This window comes from Mirounga angustirostris, unplaced genomic scaffold (genome assembly GCF_029215605.1).
Source record: "Mirounga angustirostris isolate CCGP_5_RB_7025 unplaced genomic scaffold, mMirAng1.0.hap1 SCAF_1, whole genome shotgun sequence".
In the NCBI taxonomy this organism is placed as follows: domain Eukaryota; kingdom Metazoa; phylum Chordata; class Mammalia; order Carnivora; family Phocidae; genus Mirounga; species Mirounga angustirostris.
Genome location: NW_026991709.1, coordinates 190,905,353 through 190,927,001, shown reverse-complemented (window position 1 = coordinate 190,927,001; position 21,649 = coordinate 190,905,353). Strand labels below are relative to the sequence as shown.

Here is a 21,649-nt window from a genome sequence, read left to right as displayed (position 1 = left end):
TAAAACATTAATGAAAGAAATTGAAGAATACACAAATAAATGGAAAAACATCCTGTGCTCATGGATTGGAAAAATTAACATTGTTAAAATGCCCATAGTACCTAAAGTGATCTACAGATTCAGTGCAATCCCTATCAAAATTCCAATGGCAATTTTTGCAAAAAAAAGAAAAAAAATTCTAAAATTTGTGTGGAACCACAAAAGACTCTGAATAGCCAAAATAATCTTAAAAACAAAGTTTAAAATATCACATGTCCTGGTTTCAAATTATATTACAAAACTCCAGTAATCAAAACAGTATGTTACTGGGGTAAAAACAGACATATAAGCCAATGAAACAATCAAAAATCCAAAATAAACCCAAGCTTATACAGTCAACTGATCTTCAACAAAGGCAACAAGAATACACAGTGGGTGGCAGTGGGGGGGGGCACACCTGAGTGACTGAGTCACTTGAGTGTCCAACTCTTGGTTTTGGCTCAGGTCATGGATCTCATAGGTCATGAGATCAAGCCCTGTGATGGGCTCCATGCTCAGCAAGGAGTCTGCTTCAGATTCTCTCTCCCTCTCCCCCTGCTCCTCCCCCTCCTTCACATACACATTCTCTCTCTCTAAAGTAAATAAATAAACCTTAAAAAAAAATAAAAGAATACAAAATGGGAAAAGGATAGTCTCTTCAATAAACAGTATTGGGAAAATTGGATAGCCACATATAAAAGAATGAAACTGGACCTTTATCTTACACCATACACCAAAATCAACTCAAAATGGGTTCAAGACTTCAATGTAAAATCTGAAACCATAAAAATCCCAGAAAAAAACATGGGGGAAATACTCCTTGACATTGACCTTGGCAATGATTTTTTGGATAGGACAAAAACTCAGGCAACAAAAGCAAAAATAAAGTGGGACTACATCAAACTAAAAGTTCCTGCACAGCAAGGGAAATGATCAACAAAATGAAAGGGCAACTTATAAATTGAGGGAAAATATTTGCAAACCATATATCTCACAAGGGGTTAATATCCAAAATATATAAGGAACTCATAAAATTTAATAGCAAAAAAACAAACAATCCAATTTAAAAATGGGCAAAGGACCTGCACAGACACTTTTTCTAGAGAAGACATACAAATGGCTAACAGGTGTGTAAGAAGGCATTCAACATCACTAATCATCAGGGAAATGCAAATCTAAACCAAATATCACATCACACTTGTTAGGATGATTATAAAGATGAAAGGTGACAAGTCTTGGTGAGGATGTAGAGAAAAGAGAACCTTGTGCACTCTTGGTTGGAATGTAAACTGGTACAGCCACTGTGGAAAACAATATGGAAGATCCTCAAAAAACTAGTAATAGAACTGCTATGTGATCCAGCAATCCCTGTTCAGGACATGAAATCAGTACCTCAAAGATATATCTGCACTCCAATGTTCATTGCAGCATTATTCCCAATAGCCAAGATATGGACACAAACTGTTTGTTGATGGACAAATGGATAAAGAAATTGTCCTATAAATACCTATAATGGAATATTATTCAGACTTAAAAATAAAAGAGAGATCCTGCTATTTGTAACAACATGAATGAACTTTAAGACATTATATTATGATAAGTGAAAAAAGACACAGAAAGGAACAAATTGTATGACATCACTTATATGCAGAATCTGAAAGTTGAATGCATAGAACCAGAGTAAAATGGTAGTCACCAGATGTGGGGATGTGGGGATAATGGGGAGACATTGGGCAAAGGGCACAAAGTTGCACTTATATTTAAAATTATAAAATACTAAACATTTTAAAATGAAACCCAGAGAGACAAAACACACACCTGAGTACAAATATAACTAGGGGAATCTCAATAAGATCAGTAGATAGTATCAATGCCAATATCCTTGTTGTGGTACAATATAGCCTTGCAAAATGTTACCGTTGGGAGAAATTGGGTGAATTGTGCATGGGATCTATTATTTCTCTTGCAACTGCAGGTGAATTACTGATTGTCACAATAAACATCCCATTTTAAAAAGTGGAGGGATTTTAGTTATTTATCCTACTATTGTGACTTTAGACTTAGGTCAAGTTGAATGGAAACTAAAGAAACTTGAACAGGTTAGAGAATTACAGTGTTACCTTGCAATTTTTCTTACGAAGCTTTAAGGTGGGTTTTATTAACCAGCCAAAAAGTCCTTTCAGAAGAGCCTGATGATCTGGTTCCTGCAGAGGTCCTTTCAGGGAATTCAACCATGAGGACACAAGTGGTTCCCATCCTAACTGCGAGGGTTCCAAATAAATCATGCCACAGCGGCTAACGGTAGCCGGCTAGAGAAAAAAGACGTTTTCTTTTTCCAGTGTTGCTCTTATGCCAGTGGCCGTTATCAACTACCTTGAATGACCTCTATGGCCTTTCACGATCTAGCTCCTGTCTTCCTCTACAGCCTCACATACATTAGACGAAATGTCTGCAGTTACAGTTCCCCAGTCCTGTCGTGGCGTCAGGTCTTCACATATCATCTTGTTGTGATTTGGAATGCCCAGCCCCAACTATCTCCCTAGAGAAGTGTTAACCTTCAAAACCGTATCAAACACTCAGACATTTTCCACGGTCCTCCTCTACCCATTCCCCTCTTGCATGCTCACCCCCTCCATATTCTTAAAGTACTTACATGCAGCAGTATAGTGGGATTATTTATTAGCATGCTTCTTATCCTCCCTAAATACACTGTGTCTTATTCATCTTAGTATTCCTGGTGCCTAACTGGTCTTATGACATGTAATAAAAAAATACTTATTGACCAAGTGAACACACAAACTACTGTTATATTAAAATATGAACTTACCGAGGCCTGGGAAAGGTCCATTGCTTCAAAGATGAGGCTCATTTGAGGGGACATTTGAATGATTTCTCCACTCATAAGGCAAAGCTAAGGGCAATTATTTTTCAAATGTTTATTTTTTAAAAACTCAAACTTCTCAGATAAAAATTTATTCTACGTATAAGATAATGTATATCCTGTGATATACTAAATATTAAAACAGAAGCCAGAAAACTGTAATTCTAGGTCTAGCTCTGTCAATTACTTACTAGGTAAGCAAATACATAACATCTCTGAGTCTATGAACAGGGATATAATTTCTCCTCCATAGAGTTAGGCAGGAGGAGAAATACATGACATACTGCAAAAATTCGAGACAAATCTCCATTCTTACTATTAATAAAATTACATGAAATACTCCTGACTTTGGGTGCCTGAGTGGCTCAGTTGCTGGGCATCTGCCTTCGGCTCAGGTCATGATCCCAGGGTCCTGGAATCGAGCCCCGCATCGGGCTCCCTGCTCTGTGGGAAGCCTGCTTCTCCCTCTCCCACTCCCCCTGCTTGTGTTCCCGTTCTCGCTGTGTCCCTCTCTGTCAAATAAATAAATAAAATCTTTAAAAAAAAAAGAAAAAGAAATACTCCTAACTTTATAAAGTTGTCAGATCTCCTTATTAATAAAAAAGAGAAAAATTGAAAATGGAGAATAGTATGAATACTCTTGTACCCATCTCCTGGATTTAACCGATGTTAACATTTTACCACATTTGCTTTGTTTTTTAAAACAGTATTTTGAAGAGCATTATGCATACCACGGCATTTCATATCCAAATATGTCAATATTTATCTCTTAAAAGTAAGGTGTTTTCTTTATGACCACAATAACATTATCACAGGTAACAAAATTACCAATAACTCCTTAATATCATGTAAAACTCAGCCAGGACTCAAATTTCCTCAGTTGTATTAGAAATGTCTTTTCAACTGACTCTTTAAACCAAAATTCAATCAAGGACCATGCATTGCATTTGCTATGCTCCCTTGATCGCTTTCAATCTAAAACATTCCCCTTCAATCAAATATGTAAAAAACTGAATTTATCAACTGCTTCCTTTTTGCCAAATTCCTTTCTTGTCCATTATTATTAAAGCCATCTTATCTTCTCAATCTCCTTGGCTTCTACCTTTGGAATTATCATTAACTTTCAGTAATTTTAACAATTAATATTATTGATATTCCAAGTTAATTTCATTACTAAATCTTTTTTTAAATTCTTCCTCTTCATTTATTTTTCAGTGTTTCTTCTCTACAACCATCACTGTAGTCCCAATTTTGCCCCTGTCTAGTTATATGTCAACAAGGCAGCATTTAACATTCCTGGACCTGTTTTTTATCTGTAAAATAAATGAATGGTCTAGAGCTGGATTGTCTAATATGTTAGCCAGCAGTCATATGTGGCTATTTATATTTAATTTTAACTAATTAAATCTAATTAATTAAGTAATTTAATCTTAAGTAATTAAAATTAAATAAAATTGAAAGTCAGTTCTTCAATTGCACTAAGCCCCATTTTTTTTTTTTAAGATTTTATTTATTTATTTGACAGAGAGAGACACAGTGAGAGAGGGAACACAAGTAGGGGGAGTGGGAGAGGGAGAAGCAGGCTTCCCACAGAGCAGGGAACCCGATGCGGGGCTCGATCCCAGGACTCCAGGATCATGACCTGAGCCAAAGGCAGACGCTTAACGATTGAGCCACCCAGGCGCCCCAGTCCCATTTTTTAAAAGATTTTATTTTTTATTTTGTTAAAGATTTTATTTATTTATTTGACAGAGAGAGAGAAAGACAGCGAGAGAGGGAACACAAGCAGGGGGAGTGGGAAAGGGAGAAGCAGGCCTCCCACTGAGCAGGGAGCCCGATGCGGGGCTCGATCCCAGGACCCTGGGATCATGACCTGAGCCAAGGCAGAGGCTTAATGACTGAGCCACCCAGGCGCCCATAAAAGATTTTATTGTTAAGTAATCTCTACACCCAGTGTGGGGCTTGAACTTATAACCCTGAGGTCAAGAGTCACATGCTCTACTGACTGAGCCAGCCAGGCAACCCTGTACTAAGCCATGTTTTCAAATGCTCAGTAGCCAGCCAATTTGACTAGTAGCCACCTTCTTAGACAATGCAAATATTTCCATCATTGCAGAAAGTTCTATTGGACAGTACTGTCCTAGAATACTTTTCATTTTCTACCAGATTATTTCAGCAAACATTCTCCTATTTGCTTCAAATTTGGGAGGTGGAGTCAGTTTTCTCCTCACTCCCCCATGGGGTTTCCTAAATACTCTACTCCACTCTCTCTACCCTCTGCTTCTTTGACAATCATCGTTGCTGCTATCACTCACCAGCACCCAAGCATTCCCATCATTAGCTAAAGCCTTTGATACTTGGCTCAATTTCTTTCTCTCTGCTATAACTCTGGCCTGATCCAGGGTTCATGAGGAAGAGCATCTCAACATGGCAGCCCCTCAGATCCTTGACTACCCTGTCTTCACTTACTTTTCTACTGCATTCCAGTCACCCACTTTATATACCTTGGGACCTCTCTCCTGGAACACTACACAATTCTGAAGTACCAAATTCAAGCATGCCCGGCTCTGCCTGCAGCATCCTATACATGCAGTGCTCTCACCCACTGACTCCTACTATACTTGCTCTTCATTTGCATATCCCTGCTGTTTTCACTTCCCTCATTATTAAACAGCTTCTGTTCTATGGTCTAGCACTTCTAGCACTCTCATGCCAATATCTTTAAAAGTCTTTGTGTACTTCTAGTCTGGCACCATCATCTACACTCATATCCAAGCTGCTTAGACCGTTAGGGAAAATCTCCCAAAGGCAGACCTTGGCACTACTCCTAATCCTCAGATATGCTTCTATGCTTTCCTAGGCTGCTCTCTTTCCCATTTTCCATAATAGGTCATTTAAATCTTCCCCTTTTCTCCTCCAATGTGCAAAGAACCAGGGTCTACCACTTCACACAATCAATCAAACATAAAAAAGGGATTTGCCTTCAAATTTCCACTATCAAATCCCTACATTCACCTATATCTAAACCTATCCTTTCCTGCTTCCCTCTTATCCAATACGAGACAATCCTCCCACCTGGCTCTGAATCAGATCCTTATTAACCCCTCTCTTACGAATCAGTATTACTTCTTAGCTCAATCAATATAACTGAAAGAAAGAACATGAATAAATGATCAACCTATGACAATGTACTGGCATATTTGTTTGAATGCTAATTAATTTGCTTATTTAGTAGTGTAATTATTTCATGTAAGTATGAAAATAAATTATGATATATTCATATAGTAGAATACTAATGCAGACATAAAAAGAATAAATAAAGGGCGCCTGGGTGGCTCAGTCGGTTAAGCGACTGCCTTCGGCTCAGGTCATGATCCTGGAGTCCCGGGATTGAGTCCCGCATCGGGCTCCCTGCTCGGCGGGGAGCCTGCTTCTCCCTCTGACCCTCCCCCCTCTCATGAGCTCTCTCTCTCTCTCATTCTGTCTCAAATAAATAAATAAAATCTTTAAAAAAAATTATGATATATTCATATAGTAGAATACTAATGCAGACATAAAAAGAATAAATAAAGGGCGCCTGGGTGGCTCAGTTGGTTAAGCGACTGCCTTTGGCTCAGGTCATGATCCTGGAGTCCCTGGATCAAGTCCCGCATCGGGCTCCCTGCTCGGCAGGGAGTCTGCTTCTCCCTCTGACCCTCCCCCCTCTCATGTGCTCTCATTCTCTCTCTCTCAAATAAATAAATAAAATCTTTAAAAAAAAATCTTTAAAAAAAAAAAAGAATAAATAAAATGGAACTACAACAACATGAATATCATAGATACCACCTTGACCACAAGAAGAAAAACACTAAGGAGTATGATTCTATATTCATGAAGTTCAAGAATCAGCAAAACTAATTTATCACAGTAGAAGTCAGAATAGTGATTGCCCCTGGGAGAGGATATACTGATTAGGGAGGAATATGAGCGAACCTTGTAGGTGCAAGAAATTTTATGAATATTTATTTAAATGATGGTTATGAGAATGTACACATAGGTTTAAAAAAGCACAGAACTTAAAATTAGTCACATTTTATAGTTTACATGTTATTTGTCAATTACAACAAATACTAGAGGATTTCCATTTTCTAGTTCTTTTGTATAGTTCACAGCTTCTAAGGTAATGTAGCACATACAAGCACTGAAGCATTCAGTGTTTTCAAAAAGGAACCAGGCCCTTTTTTTTCCTCCTAAAATATTAAAGTTCTGTAAGAAATCATAAGACTGGAGTCACTTAGCAACATAACACCCAGTACATTACTATGCCCTCCTGTGAACACAATGGTTTTAATACACTTTTATTCTATTAAAAAAATAAAGAGAAAAAAATAATAAAGAGGATTTACTACAGCATAGTTTTCATTGAACAGATAATTTATAAGCTTATTAAACTTGCTGCATCCTTTACTTTAAATGTATAATCCTAGTCAATTAGTTGTTGAACACGTAACATTGCTTAAGGATGTCTGCATCTATTTTGCTTTTTCTAAAACTGTGGCAAAAAAAAAAAAACCATTTTACGTTAAATCTACCATATTAAGCTTTTTTTAAGTTTACAGTTCAGTAGTGTTTGGTATATTCATATTGTGCATCAGTTTTGCTTTAAATCATGATGATTTTACCTTTTTATTGTCATCCAATACTGTGTTCATGCTCTCTATCCACAAAGTGTCAATGGGACCATCGAATACAACCCATTTCCGGTCCGGTGTTTCTGATAAGGCAAATTCCCTAAAAGTATTGGCCACAATACCATCGGTCCACTGGGGAAGAAAAGAGAATTGGAAAGCTTCCTTTATAAAACTATAAAGTGATCATATTAAAAACATTTCAAATTTCTTGGTTTAATGTACACTGTAAGAGAATATTTATACTGTAGATTACCTCGTGAGACACTGGATCAAACTGTCCAAAAAGTTGGCCCATAGTAATGGATTTGGGGTTTACAGTCCTATAAATGACCTTTTCTTCCTCTCCGTAGCCACGTTCATTCATAAGAGTTAGAGTATCAGCCAGTATATGTAGAACTTTTGTCTTACCAGCAAAAGGCTCTCCTACTAACATGAAACTATTAAGGAAAAGAATTATATAAGAAGATTCTAAAAAATAATGGTAAATGATTTGCCTGTATACTGGTGTATAAAATACTGGTATTTATAGTTTTTGAAATTCTACAAATTTTTCTCAGACTTGAGGAGAATACATTTAACTTCTGAACTGGTAGATCTATAAAATTCTCCACATTAACACCATGATCTACAAACGAGACTATAATAAAAAATCTCCAAATGAGAATGAAAACTTAATGGTACACTCTTAAGATTGAAAAAAAAAAAAAGTCTTGGGACCTCCCAAGGAGAGAAGTGGGAAAGGCTCCCATTCCTCAAGTCTTCACTTGCTACAGTAATTCCTGGTTCTCTCTGCCAACTACTTCTGAATCTCCTCTCTCCCATAGTAGGATTCCTTGCCCTCTTGTGGAAATTCTAAGTGACTAATGAGTAATAAGTGGAAAATATGGGTGTTACTTTCCAGCAGGGGACAAATCATTGCCAGTGAGGGAGTTTACAGGGCTCTCTTCTCACAGAGCTTTTCCCTCTCACACAGCAGTGACCCATCATGTTGAGACACTGACTACACCAACAACCTGGGACCCTGGGTAATGAGGATGAGCAGATCCTTCCTGTTAACCTATGGTGGGCACAGTATGAATAAGAAGTAAGCCTTCGTTTTTTTAAGTCACTAAGATTTGGGTCTTAGTGACTGATTGTTTCTAAAGAATAACCTAGCCCATCCTTACTGACAGAAAACTGGTTCCTAGAAAGAGCAAGGTATTCTTTTTTTTTTTTTAAAAAAAGATCTTATTTATTTATTTGAGAGAGAAAGAATGAGACAGAGAGAGCATGAGAGGGGGGAGAGTCAGAGGGAGAAGCAGACTCCCCACTGAGCGGGGAGTCCAATGTGGGACTCGATCCCAGGACTCCAGGATCATGACCTGAGCTGAAGGCAGTCATTTAACCAACTGAGCCACCAAGGCGCCCAAGAGCAAGCTATTCTTCCCATAATAAAAAGACTTAAATATGTGGCACTGGGTTAAAGGCCAGGTTGTGGGTGGCAAATTTAACTGTTATGAGAGGCTAAGAGACTGGCAATTAATGTTATGCAATGATGAAACATTTGGTTAATTTGTTCCTTGAGGTTACTTGGAAGACAGATAATCTACCTAATGAAACTGCCATTTTAGGGAAAAGGATAGTAAACAGAATATTATTAGTATATAATGCCAGCCGACGGCTACCTTTAACAAAGAACTATTGGAAAGAAATGAACCCAGGGGAAAAAAACATGGCCAGTTTGCAAGTTGGAATGAAAGAAAATAAAGGAAGTCCAGAAATTCAGGAACCTACAGGCAACTTATTCTCATCCCCAATTGGTAAAAGATAAACTGAGAAAACCTTTGAACAACAACCATCTACTCAACCTGGCACCAAGGATCAAATTAAGGGTAGGGCTTGTATCACTATTAAAATCTATGAAATTGTAATATGGTTCCCAGTAATCATTTCAGGAGTGAAAACAGATTAAGCTTGTGGTCTTCTCAATTAAAATTGATAGGTTCAAGGATACTGCAAGGAAATTTATAAAGGTATGACTTGGTAAGGACTATAGTTATGGATATTGGCATATAGAGCTGCTTAGAATCACACAAATAAGAAGCTTATCAAGTTTTTGAGGAAGCTTACTGACAAATTATGAGTCTAGGCTAAAACACATGTGAATGTTCAAGACTTAAAAATGATCCTAACAAACTGAGGGTTTTAGAGGGGAGGGGGGTGGGGGGATAAGTTAGCCCGGTGATGGGTATTAAGGAGGGCATGTACTGCATGGAGCACTGGGTGTTATACACAAACAATGAATCATGGAACACTACATCAAAAACTAATGATGTGCTGTATGGTGACTAACATAACATAATAATAATTTTTAAAAAATGATCCTTGCAGGGGCACCTGGGTGGCTCAGCTGGTTAAGCATCTGCTCCCTAGCCTACCTAGCATACAAAATTTGCTGAGTCCTTTGGTTCACAAATTTTAGTTGTTTTAAAAGTTTGATTTGAAAATAACATCTAACTATGGCAGATAATGATAATCTATAATCTTACCCATGTCTCACAATCATCATTTCATATGTCTGAATCATTTTTTCAAGAAAAAATTTAACTGGCTGAAGATTATGTACTTTGCAGGCTTCATGAGCACATTCCAAAAATTCCTAAAATAAAAGAAAATGGAATGCATTTTTATAAAATGGTATCATAAATCATCTCATACATATCTTATAGACTTTTCATTTTGAAATAAAAAATCATTATCTTCCTATATTGATAAATTATTTCTTAAAGCTTTATTTTTTTTAGATTTTATTTATTTATTTAAGAGAGGGAGCACGAGCAGGGGGAGCATCAGGCAGAGGGAGAAGCAGGCTTCCCGCTGAGCAGGGAGCCCGATGCAGGACTCGATCCCAGGACCTTGGGTTCATGATCTGACCTGAAGGCAGATGCTTAACCGACTGGGCCACCCAGGCATCCCTTAAAGCTTTATTTTTTTGTTTTTGTTTCTGTTTTCTTTTTTTTAATAAAGATTTTATTTATTTATTAGAGAGAGAGAGAGAGAGAAACAGCATGAGAGGGGAGAGGGTCAGAGGGAGAAGCAGGCTCCCGGCTGAGCCGGGAGCCCGATGTGGGACTCGATCCCAAGACTCCAGGATCATGACCTGAGCCAAAGGCAGTCGCTTAACCAACTGAGGCACCTAGGGGCCTAAAGCTTTATTTTTTAAAAGCTTAATTTTTTTAATTAAAAGGAAGAACAAAAAGAATTAAATTACTTTAAAAATATTATTATTCCCTATTACAAATTAATGATCAGAGCACCATAGCACTGGATGCAGGCTGCACGGAAACTCCTTTTAATAGTGTTTTCCAGAATTTCACCTTTGGTTAGGATGTGGAAGGATATGCCAAACAATCCTTCACACTGTAGTAACTAAAGAAATGAAGAATCTAAAAAAATAAAAATAAAATAAATAAAAATTAAAAAATAAAAAAAATAAAAAATTTTAAAGATAAAGAAGTTTTTGGATACAAGTATGTCTAAAGGAAATAAATTTCAGAAAGGGATGTGCCTTTCTAGGTGAGCACAAAGCAATGCTAATTTAGCTGCTGGGAGCATTTTCCAGCTACAGACATCAGATGGGCATTGGATTGGGCCTGCCATAGGCAGAGGGACTTTGCTGAAATAAAGAGAAATCATCAGAGAATTTAATGGTCATCTGGGCTTGTGTGGCAGATTTGAATCTGGAGAAGCCTCAAATGCAAATCTGATTCACCCACTGCCTATGATTTTGCTGAATGTGAGGTGAGGCAAGAAATCAAGGACTTAGCTAGAAAGGCACACAGATATCACCTTATTGGGATGCTTATATCCCAAAATGCTGCTAGAGGGATGGCCTTATATTATAGGACAATTCTCACTCTAAAGACGTGAAACCAGAGGTAAACTAAAGTTCAACAATGCTGCCACAAAACTCTGGCTTGGGTTAACTCCCAACTGAATTGATCATCACTCAGTCTAGCTATCTGACAAAGGAAAAACATAGTTTTTCTGTGGGAAAATAATACTTTAGCCTCTACAATTATTTTATACACAATTTTTAACACAAAAACAAACTTCACAAGTCATGATATGAAATAGCTAAAGATCAAGAGAAAAAAACAAACTCCCAGATGACCTAGATGTCATAATTAGCAGAACAATAAAAATAATTTCTATAAATGTTTAAGAGAAAATAGACAATATGACAGAAAACAGATGAAAAGATGAAGAATTCAAGCAAAGAAAAATGTAGTTTTAATGAAACCAGATTAGATACGCTAAAACTAAAAAAATAAAATATGTGAAATTAATAACTCATTGGATAGGTTTATCAGCAGACTGAACAAAATCAAAGAAAAAAAATCATTGATCTTAAAGACAGGCCAATAAAATGTATCCAAACTACAGCACAGAAAATAAAATTAATAAAAACAGAACATAAGAGATGTGTGAGACAATATAAAATTGATGTGGGAAACAAAAGCAAAAGAAATGTAACTTAAAATCTCCCTACAGGGCGCCTGGGTGGCTCAGTCATTAAGCATCTGCCTTCGGCTCAGGTCATGATCCCACGGTCCTGGGTTCGAGGCCCACATCAGGCTCCCTGCTCCGCAGGAAGCCTGCTTCTCCCTTTCCCACTCCCCCTGCTTGTGTTCCTTCTCTCGCTGTGTCTCTCTCTGTCAAATAAATAAATAAATAAATCTTTAAAAATTTTTAAAAATAAATAAATAAAATAAAATCTCCCTCCAGCTTGCAGCCCACTGATACCTGAAACACATACAGCGTGACCTTCCTCAAGGAGCTTGTGGCTGCCTTAGTGCCTTCATGTTTAAAAGTAACCTTATCTTAGCAGCAGCTACCCCTCAAGGTCCTGAAAGCCTTGCTTCCAGATTTTTTGGAGACTTGCGCTATCCCTAACCCCCACTAATTAAAGTATACAATCAGTCACTCCTCACAATCCCAGTATAAATCTTTCTGCCTAAGGTCCTGTCCCATGAATAAGGAAGGAGTTAAGGTATAGTCAGAAGAGATAGGAGGTCCCTGAATCCCCAGACTAGGCTCTGAAACTACTCCTGGCAGATGGAGACACTTAGACAGAGCTGAGCAAGAGATAAGGGAACAAAACAAGACGACACAAGCTTCCCATCAGTTCTCAATAAAAGACTGCACTAAAAGCCCTCAGTGGCAACCCATTCAGGGCCTCTCTCACTCTAGAGAGTTTTTTCTTTCTTTTCTGTTTTCACCTTCACTTAATAAACTTTCACGTCACCCTTTTGGGTCTGCGAGATTCATTCTTCAACTCCATGAGACAAGAACCCTGCAAATTCTGCAACAAAATAATCTAACATACATTTAATTGGAGTCCCAGAGGGACCAGGGAGACAAAATAGGGCAGAAGAAATGTTTTGAGATAATTACTGAGAATTTTCTAAAGATATCAATCCACAGATTCAAGAAGTGCAGCAAATCCAAGCAAGATAAGTACCAAACAAACACCACAAGGCACACAGGCAAAGAAAAATATTAAAAGAGCCAGAGGGAAAACACACGTTAAATTCAGACACACATAAGTAAGAAAAATACCTGACTTCCAACTATAACAATGAGAGCCAGGAGTTAATAGAAATAATATCTTTAAAACAATGCAGAAAGAGGGGCAGACCCCTGCCAATCTGGATTTCTATATCTAGTGAAAATAATTCTTAAGAAATTAAGGCTAAATAAAGACATTTCAAACCAACAAAAGCTAAGAGAATTAGTTGCCAGAAGACCCACATGCACACAAGAAATACTAAAGGAAGTTCTTTCTGTTGAAGGAAAAAGATCTCAGATGAAAGCATGTATCTGCTAGAAAGAATAAAAAACACTAGAAAAAGTTAATAGAAAGGACTTTTTTTCAAATGCTAATACCAAAAGCAAAAAATAACACTGTATTGTGGAGTTTATAATATGTAGAAATAAAATACATGATGACAATAGTACAATGGGCAGGGATGAGTGGATAATAAAATAACACCACTTAAAGATTTTATGTTGTTTCTGAAATGATGAAATACAAACTTAAGGTAAATTGTAATAAGTCAAGGATGAATATTATAACCTGTGGAGTGACTATTGAGATGCTAGAAATCCAACAGAGAAGATTAACAGAGTAATAAACACTATCTGAAACCCAAAAGGAGTCAGTAAAGGAAAAATAAAGGAATATTACACATATTAAAAAGCAATATGACATAGTAGGTTTTTTCAATAGCGCTGGCTCCCCTTGGCTCATCTGCAGGTGCACTGAGTCACTTGGCCACACACCTCACAGCACTGACTCCTAGTAGTAGTTTTCAAACTGGAAGCTGTGGATCCATGCATTGATTGCTATATTCATAGGACAAGAATTCTCCATGACAATGTTAAAAGTTCTGTATTTTCATTCTGATTTTTAAAAATCCTATTAGCATACCCTGAATCATCTTGATAATTACCTGTGGTATAATATAAAAATATATATGGTCTTTATTCCCAGTCCGTGGCACAGGGCCCCTATAACCCTTAAAATTTCCTGAGTGACAAAAATATCTTTGTTATTCTTAATGAGCCCTTGTCAATCACACCCAAGTTTGTGCTGATGAGGCAACTTAGGGTGGGGACCTTAGATAGCCTCAGGATGAGGCCAGTCACAGGAAAGACCCAGTGTTTAGAGGGTTGGAACTTTCAGCCCTACTTACCAGCCTTTGGTGAATGCACTGGGGTGGGGGAGGGAGGAAAAGGGCAGGAGACTGAGCTCTGTAAAAACCCTTGAACAACAAGATTCAGAGAGCTGGTTTGGTGAGCACATTGAAGTCCAGGGAGAATGACATACCCTGAAGCATGCTGCCACCCACCCATACCTACCTTACCCTATACATCTCCTTCCATTTGGTTCTTCCCAAATTGTATCCTTTATATCTTTTTTTTTTTCTTAAGTAGGATCCACACCCAATGTGGGTCTTGAACCAACAACCCTGAGGTCAAGAGTCTGTATGCTCTACCACTGAGCCAGCCAGGCTACCCCTGCCCCAGCCCCAGGTTGTATCTTTTATAATAAACGTAAGTAAACTGTGTTCCTGAGTTCTGTGAGCTATTCTAATGAATTATCAAAGCTGGGTGGGGAGGTTGTGGAAACCCCAGCCAGTCAGAAACATAGGTGGCCCAGGACTTGAGACTGACTGAAGTGAGGGGCAGTCTTGTAGGACTGAGCCTTTAATCTGTGGAGTCTGATAATGACTACCTGAAGTTTGTGTCAGAATTGAGTTGTTGAACATCCAGTTGGTGTCCAGAGAAGAGAACTGGTTGTTGGTTTTGGAAAACACCCTAGAGTCACATTAATCTGATACCGCCATAGGATGTATATTAGCATTTGAGTTTGAAGGTTTAAAATTTTTAAAAAGGCTAAAAAGTAAATGATGCCTTTAAGCCGAGTGATGCCTTAATGATATAATAGCTCAAACAAATTGAAATTTTCACAGTAATATCAATAGAGAGATGGGGTGGAAGAATTGAATCATCAAATGGAAAAAGGTAGTTTATACATGCTGAACTCAAGAAGTATTCACTATACATTTCACCATAGAAATTGCCACTATCTACAATAGCCAAATTATGGAATCAACCCAAGTATCCCTTGATAGATGAATGGATAAAGAAGTGGTATATATACACAATGGAATGTTATTCAGCCATAAAAAGGAAGGAAATCTTGGGCACCTGGGTGGCTCAGTTGGTTAAGCGACTGCCTTCGGCTCAGGTCATGATCCCGGAGTCCCGGGATCTAGTCCCACATCGGGCTCCCTGCTCAGCGGGTAGTCAGCTTCTCCCTCTAACCCTACCCCCTCTTGCGCTCTCTCTCTCAAATAAATAAATAAAATCTTAAAAAAAAAAAAAAAAGGAAGGAAATCTTGCCATTTGCAACGACCTAGATGGAGCTAGAGAGTATAATGCTAAGTGAAATCAGTCAGAGAAACACAGATACCATATGTGGAATTTAAGAAACAAAACAAATGAGCAAAGGGAAAAAGAGAGAGACAGAGAGAGAGAAACAAACCAAGAAACAGACTCAGACCTATAGAGAACAAACTGATGGTTACCAGAGGGGAGGTGGGTAGGGGAGTGGGTGAAATAGGTGATGGGGATTCAAGAGTATACTCATCACGATGAGCACTGAGTAGTATATAGAACTGTTGAATCACTGTATTGTATGCCTGAAACTAATATAACACTGTATGTTAAATACCCTGGAATTAAAATTAAAAACTTAAAAAAGGGACGCCTGGGTGGCTCAGTCAGTTAAGCGGCTGCCTTCGGCTCAGGTCATGATCCCGGTGCCCTGGGATCGAGTCCCGCACCAGGCTCTTACCTCAGCAGGGAGCCTGCTTCTCCCTCTGCCTGCAGCTCCCCCTGCTTGTACTCTCGCTCACTCTCTCGCCCATGCTCTCTCTAACAAATAAATAAAATCTTCAAAAAAAAAACTTAATTCAAAAAATTTTATCTTGATTTTACATTACATAACAGCTATAAACAGCAGACACTTATTCTTATGTGTATATATATGTATATATATGTATATATATGTATATATATGTACATTTTAATGTATAATTTAGATGAAATTGGAAATGCACGTGGTTTGTTTCCTCTTAAAAAAAAGCATATTACTTAAATATGAGAAATCCTTATGTGAACTATAGGATGTTTTGCCACTTGCAGTTTACCATCTTTTCTACCTGCTAGAGTACACAACAGAATTACAGTACACATTGAAGCAAATATCAGAAATCACATGATTTCTTAGTAAGATAGGAAATAAAAGTACTCATTCTCTTAGAAAGAACATTATCTTTAATCTGAATCTTGTTAACATTGGTATCCTATAACAGAAGATACCAGAATTTACTCATCCTCATTAATGAAAGTGGCCAAAATAGGGGTTTATCCTCCAAATAGAATAATTTAATGCATTTAAAATGTTTGAGTCATCAGATAAATTTATTTGCAGAATAAATCATTCTCACAGGTTTACTTACATGATAGTCAGCTTCAGGAAGTTTAATACCAGGAAATAGGTCACTAGTTATTCCATTAAATAAGGGTATATCATGTGATAGAAACTTCGGTTCATTTACATCTTTAATTGACCGAAGAAGCTAAAAATCATCCAAAAATTACAATATAAGTTATTTGCCCATATTGCCCACCCTGCCCACCACTAAAAGTCAAAGTTCCTCTCACATCTCTCTATGGAATCCCCATACTAAAATGCCAACACTATGCTTATCAAGCCAGAAGATCCTTGGATTCATATAAAGTATAATGAATAACATAATCCCCAAACTACTATTTCAACCTCACATAAAAAGGTTCAAAACCAGCAACTCTCTTATTTGCCTATTTATAGCTCCTGATCAACTTTCCTAAAAAAAAAAAAAAAATGTATCTTGTACTGAGGCTTTCATAATGTATATATTTAACACTTACCAGTATATCTTCATTTTCATTTGGAAATTTTAGTTTTAGGTTTCCAGCAGCCACTAAAACTGCTTTTACTGCTCGCATTCCATAGTCATAATGAAATTGTGACGAGAGCTGTTCTGAGCAAAGCCTGTAGGTCATCACTATTTTCACAGACAGAGGTTTTGCATTCAAAAATCCATAGGAGTAGAGGGAGATTTCTGCTATGAGGGCATAGTTTGGAACCATCATAGCCACTGTTCTAAAAAGAACCTGAAGTATATAATGAATGAAATCTATTACTTATATAACGGAAACCATTTTTAAAAGTTGAGCACAAGCACCCCAACAGAATGTGGTGATATTCAAGCTTATTCCCCTAATGCAGCACATTTTCATTAATCCTGTAATTTTTTTTCAGTAGCACCGTAATGGTTTCATGTACTTTAATATGCATTAGATGCCTAAAAAAGTTTTTAGAGGTTTACCTTGTAGGTAATGGCAAAGGTAAAAGGGAGATTTACAAATATATGTGAGGAAATTATACCATTTTAAGTGGATGGTGCTGTTAGATTTAATTAAATTTACACTCTTGCAAGATATTACCTTAAGATTATCTGGTAATTCAGAACGTCCCGCATAGCCAGGGTTCATGGTAATGGCTACAAAGCAGTTTGGATTGAGCTTAAGCTCTGTCCCTTCAAAAACAAACACTTCCAGCTTCTGTTGAATGGCTCTCTGAATGCAAAGGATCTGTTGAGCTACCACTGACAGCACTTCCAACTCAATCCGATTAAATTCATCAAAGCAAGCCCAAGCACCAGAAGAAGCCAGTCCTTTAAAAAACTAAGAACAAGGAGAAAGGAGGTGAGTTTTCTTACTAAGGGGCATCATTTGTTAAACAAATATTTAATCTTTTAAGTCAAAACTGAAAACCAATAAACCCCCAAGTATAAAAACAATGTCTTTACCCCTAAAACTGAGGTTTAAGCAATGCATAAACATTCAAATAATGTGAATTCGTTTCAGTTTATCCAGTTGGACCTAGCTCTAAGTTTATAACATTCAATATGCAACTTTACCTTTCCCATTGCTAGATAATCTAGCCCATCTGAACAGTTGAACACCACACATTGGACTGCAAGAGCTTTAGCCAAGTCCTTGCTGGTTTCAGTTTTTCCTGTGCCTGCTGGCCCCTCTGGAGCTCCTCCGAGGTTCAAATAGAAGGCACCTATCTGAAGAGAAAAATATATGTGAAAAGAAATCCGTGCTTAACTGAAAAAAAAAGAAAGAAAGAAAACCTATAATAGACAATTGCTTACAAAATTGACTTATGCTTATTTGTAGCTTCAAAGGAGCAGTAATACAATTATATCATTCAGTTAATTTTTAGCATGCACTTTTCCAGCTGCACAAGGAAAAGTGTATTATAATACCTCATGGGTATCCCATTTGCCTTTACAAACAAAGAGAATCTAGCCTTAAGGTATTCACATTGGGTCAGAAAGGTTTGATTAGAGATGGTTGTGGAGACAGTTGCGGAGATCATTAATGACAATCTCCATGGCTGTCTGCCAAGAGCCAACACCTGCAAATGAGTGTTGTAATGGGGGCCCATCAGTTGGAAGAGAAACAGATGACCTAATACAGAATTTTGCTCAAAATTCACCTGGCTATGGTACTCCACTCATGGTATGTTTTCCATTTTCTCCATTCTTACAACACTGTTCTGCACTTCTCTTACTGGCATGATCACTTTCAACCTTGCATTACACTTAATTTTGTAGACTGTTTTTCCTCTCAATTAGTCTTTAAGCTGTTTGAGAGAAATGTCACCAATTTCTGAATTCTTTCTGGGTCCCCTGAAGGACTAGAACAGTGGCTGGAAATTTTTAGAAGCATATAAATTACAGTCAACTCCAACCATGGAGTTTCTTTCAAGAAAACTGGTATGAGAGTTAAGTACGAAACCTAACTCCTTTTAGAAAAAAATAGGGTTAAGGGACCAAAGTTGTACATATGGCACAGGTAAGGCATACGTGGGAGCTCTCTGTACTTTCTGCTTAAGTGTTCCGTGAACCTAAAACTGCTCTTAAAAAAAGTCTATTAAAAAATAATTTAATAAAGGGGAGGAGCAAGATGGCAGAGGAGTAGGAGACCTAAATTTCATCTGGCCCCAGGAATTCAGCTGGCTAGGGATCAAACCATTCTGAACACCTACAAACTCAACAGGAGATCAAAGAATAGAATACCAACAACTCTCTGAATGGAAAAGCGACCACTTTCTGGAAGGTAGGACGTGCGGAGAAGTGAATCTGAGGTGATATTCGGGAGGATAGACGGCAGGGGGAGGGGGCCTCCGTTGGCTGCTTCTGGCAAGTGATAGAGCAGTGGAGCACAAAATCGGAACTATTAGAAGTCGGCTCTGCCAAGGGATGTCACTCCATTGGCTAAGCAGGGGGTGGAACCCTCGCTGGGACAGTGTGGTCTCAGGACCCTCGGGGTCACAGAAAGACAAGGGATGCCTGAGTGTGGCAGAGCTCCCAGGTATCGGAGCAGGGAAGCCAACTGCAGAGACAGAGCCGAGGAGTGGGCTCTCAGCTCAGGGTTGCCATAAACCATGATCTGCGGCACAGTCGGGCCACTGCTCCTCCAGCAGGGACCCAACGAGCGGCAGATCCGGGGAGACTCCCCTTCCTGCCTTGGGAGGAGTGGTGCAGGAGCGCACCGCAGGGATCTGCTGGGTTTGGAGATTCCAAACAGGGTCGTGTGCCAGAGATAGAAATGTTTGGTCACAGGCCAGGTGAGCACAGAGTGCGGCCGGAGACGGGGAGACGGGAGTAACTGACTGCTTTTCTCTGGGGGTGCACTGAGGAGTGGGGTCCCGAGTTCCCGGCTCCTCCAGGGTGGAGACTGGGAGGCCACCATCTTCACTCTCAGCCTCCAAAGCTACACGGAAAGCTTGCAGGGAACAAAAGCTCCCGAGAGCAAACCCGAGCAGATTACTTAGCCCAGACCCTGCAAGGGCAGGGCAATTCCATCTCTGGCAAAGACATTTGGGAACCATGGCAACAGGCCCCTCCCCCAGAAGATCAGCAAGAACAGCCAGCCAAGACCAAGTTTACCTATCAATGAGAATGGCAGAACGCCAGAGCTAGGGGAATACTGCACACAGAATTCAGGGCTTTTTTCCCCATGATTCTTTAGTCTTTCAAAGTTAATTTTTTAAATTTTCTTTTTTCTTTCTTTCTATTTTTTTCATTGAATTTTTCTTCTTTCCTTTTTCAACCAACATCTTATCAATTCCTTTTTTTTTTTTTTTTTTTTTTTTTTTAAAGATTTTATTTATTTATTTGACAGAGAGAGAGACAGAGAGAGCAGGAACACAAGCAGGGGGAGTGGGAGAGGGAGAGCAGGCTTCCCGCCGAGCAGGGAGCCCGATGCGGGGCTCGATCCCAGGACCCCGGGATTATGACCTGAGCCGAAGGCAGACGCTTAACGACTGAGCCACCCAGGCGCCCCTTATCAATTCCTTTTTAAAAATCTTTTTTAATTTTCATTTTAGAGCCATATTCTATCCCTTCATTGTATTTAACCCTATTTTTTGTATATATATGTTTTTCTTTCTTTAAAATTTTGGGATACAGTTTCTTCTAACAGACCAAAATATACCCTAAATATAATGTATGACGTCCTAATCTCCTGCCTGATCACATTCTCTTTTAATTTTTTTCATTCTTTTTTCAACCAACTTCTTACATTAACAATTCCTTTTTTAAAATCTTTCTTAATTTTCATCTTTACAGTCATATTCCATCCCTTCATCATACTTACCCTTATTTTTGTATATATATAAGTTTTTCTTTCTTTAAAATTTTGGGAGGCAATTTCTTCTAACAGACCAAAATACACCCAAAATCTACTGTGCGGCTCTATTCTATTCACCAGCCTGATCATATTCTTTTTTTTTCTCCCCCCTTTCTTTTCTCCCTGGTTTCAGGTCTCTTCTGATTTGTTTAGTGTATACTTTTCTGGGGTTGTTGTTACCCTTTTAGCATTTTGTTCTCTCATTCATCTGTTCTTCTCTGGACAAAATGACAAGATGGAAAAAGTCACCTCAAAAAAAAAGAAAAAGAGGCAGTATTGACTGCCAGGGACGTAATCAATATGGACATTAGTAAGATGTTGGAACTAGAGTCCAGAATGACGATTATAAAGATACTAGCTGGGCTTGAAAAAAGCACAGAAAATACTAGAGAATCCCTTTCTGGAGAAATAAAGGAACTAACATCTAACCAAGTCAAAATCAAAAAGGCTATTAATGAGGTGCAATCAAAAATGGAGGCTCTAAATGCTAGGATAAATAAGGCAGAAGAGAGAATTAGTGCTATAGAACACCAAATGATGGAGAATAAAGAAGCTGAGAAAAAGAGAGATAAACAACTACTGGATCAAAAGGGAAGAATTTGAGAGATAAGTGATACCATAAAGCAAACAACATTAGAATAATTGGGATCCCAGAAGAAGAAGAAAGAGAGAGAGGGGCTGAAGGTATATTGGAGCAAATTATAGTGGAGAATTTCCC

The 21,649-nt window shown here is 38.2% G+C and overlaps 1 protein-coding gene across 1 annotated transcript in view; it reads right to left on the bottom strand.

The window, feature by feature from the left end:
* Positions 1-21,649, bottom strand: part of DNAH12 (dynein axonemal heavy chain 12) — a 241,211-nt gene that overhangs the window by 125,464 nt on the left and 94,098 nt on the right. The window contains exons 28-36 of the mRNA XM_064594709.1: positions 18,147-18,299; positions 17,671-17,910; positions 17,092-17,337; positions 16,641-16,760; positions 10,098-10,207; positions 7,823-8,006; positions 7,561-7,701; positions 2,846-2,929; positions 2,139-2,327 (exon numbers count right to left, since the gene is read on the bottom strand). Of these exons, the coding sequence (XP_064450779.1) occupies positions 2,139-2,327; positions 2,846-2,929; positions 7,561-7,701; positions 7,823-8,006; positions 10,098-10,207; positions 16,641-16,760; positions 17,092-17,337; positions 17,671-17,910; positions 18,147-18,299 (1,467 nt within the window). The remainder of the gene's footprint in view (positions 1-2,138; positions 2,328-2,845; positions 2,930-7,560; positions 7,702-7,822; positions 8,007-10,097; positions 10,208-16,640; positions 16,761-17,091; positions 17,338-17,670; positions 17,911-18,146; positions 18,300-21,649) is intronic.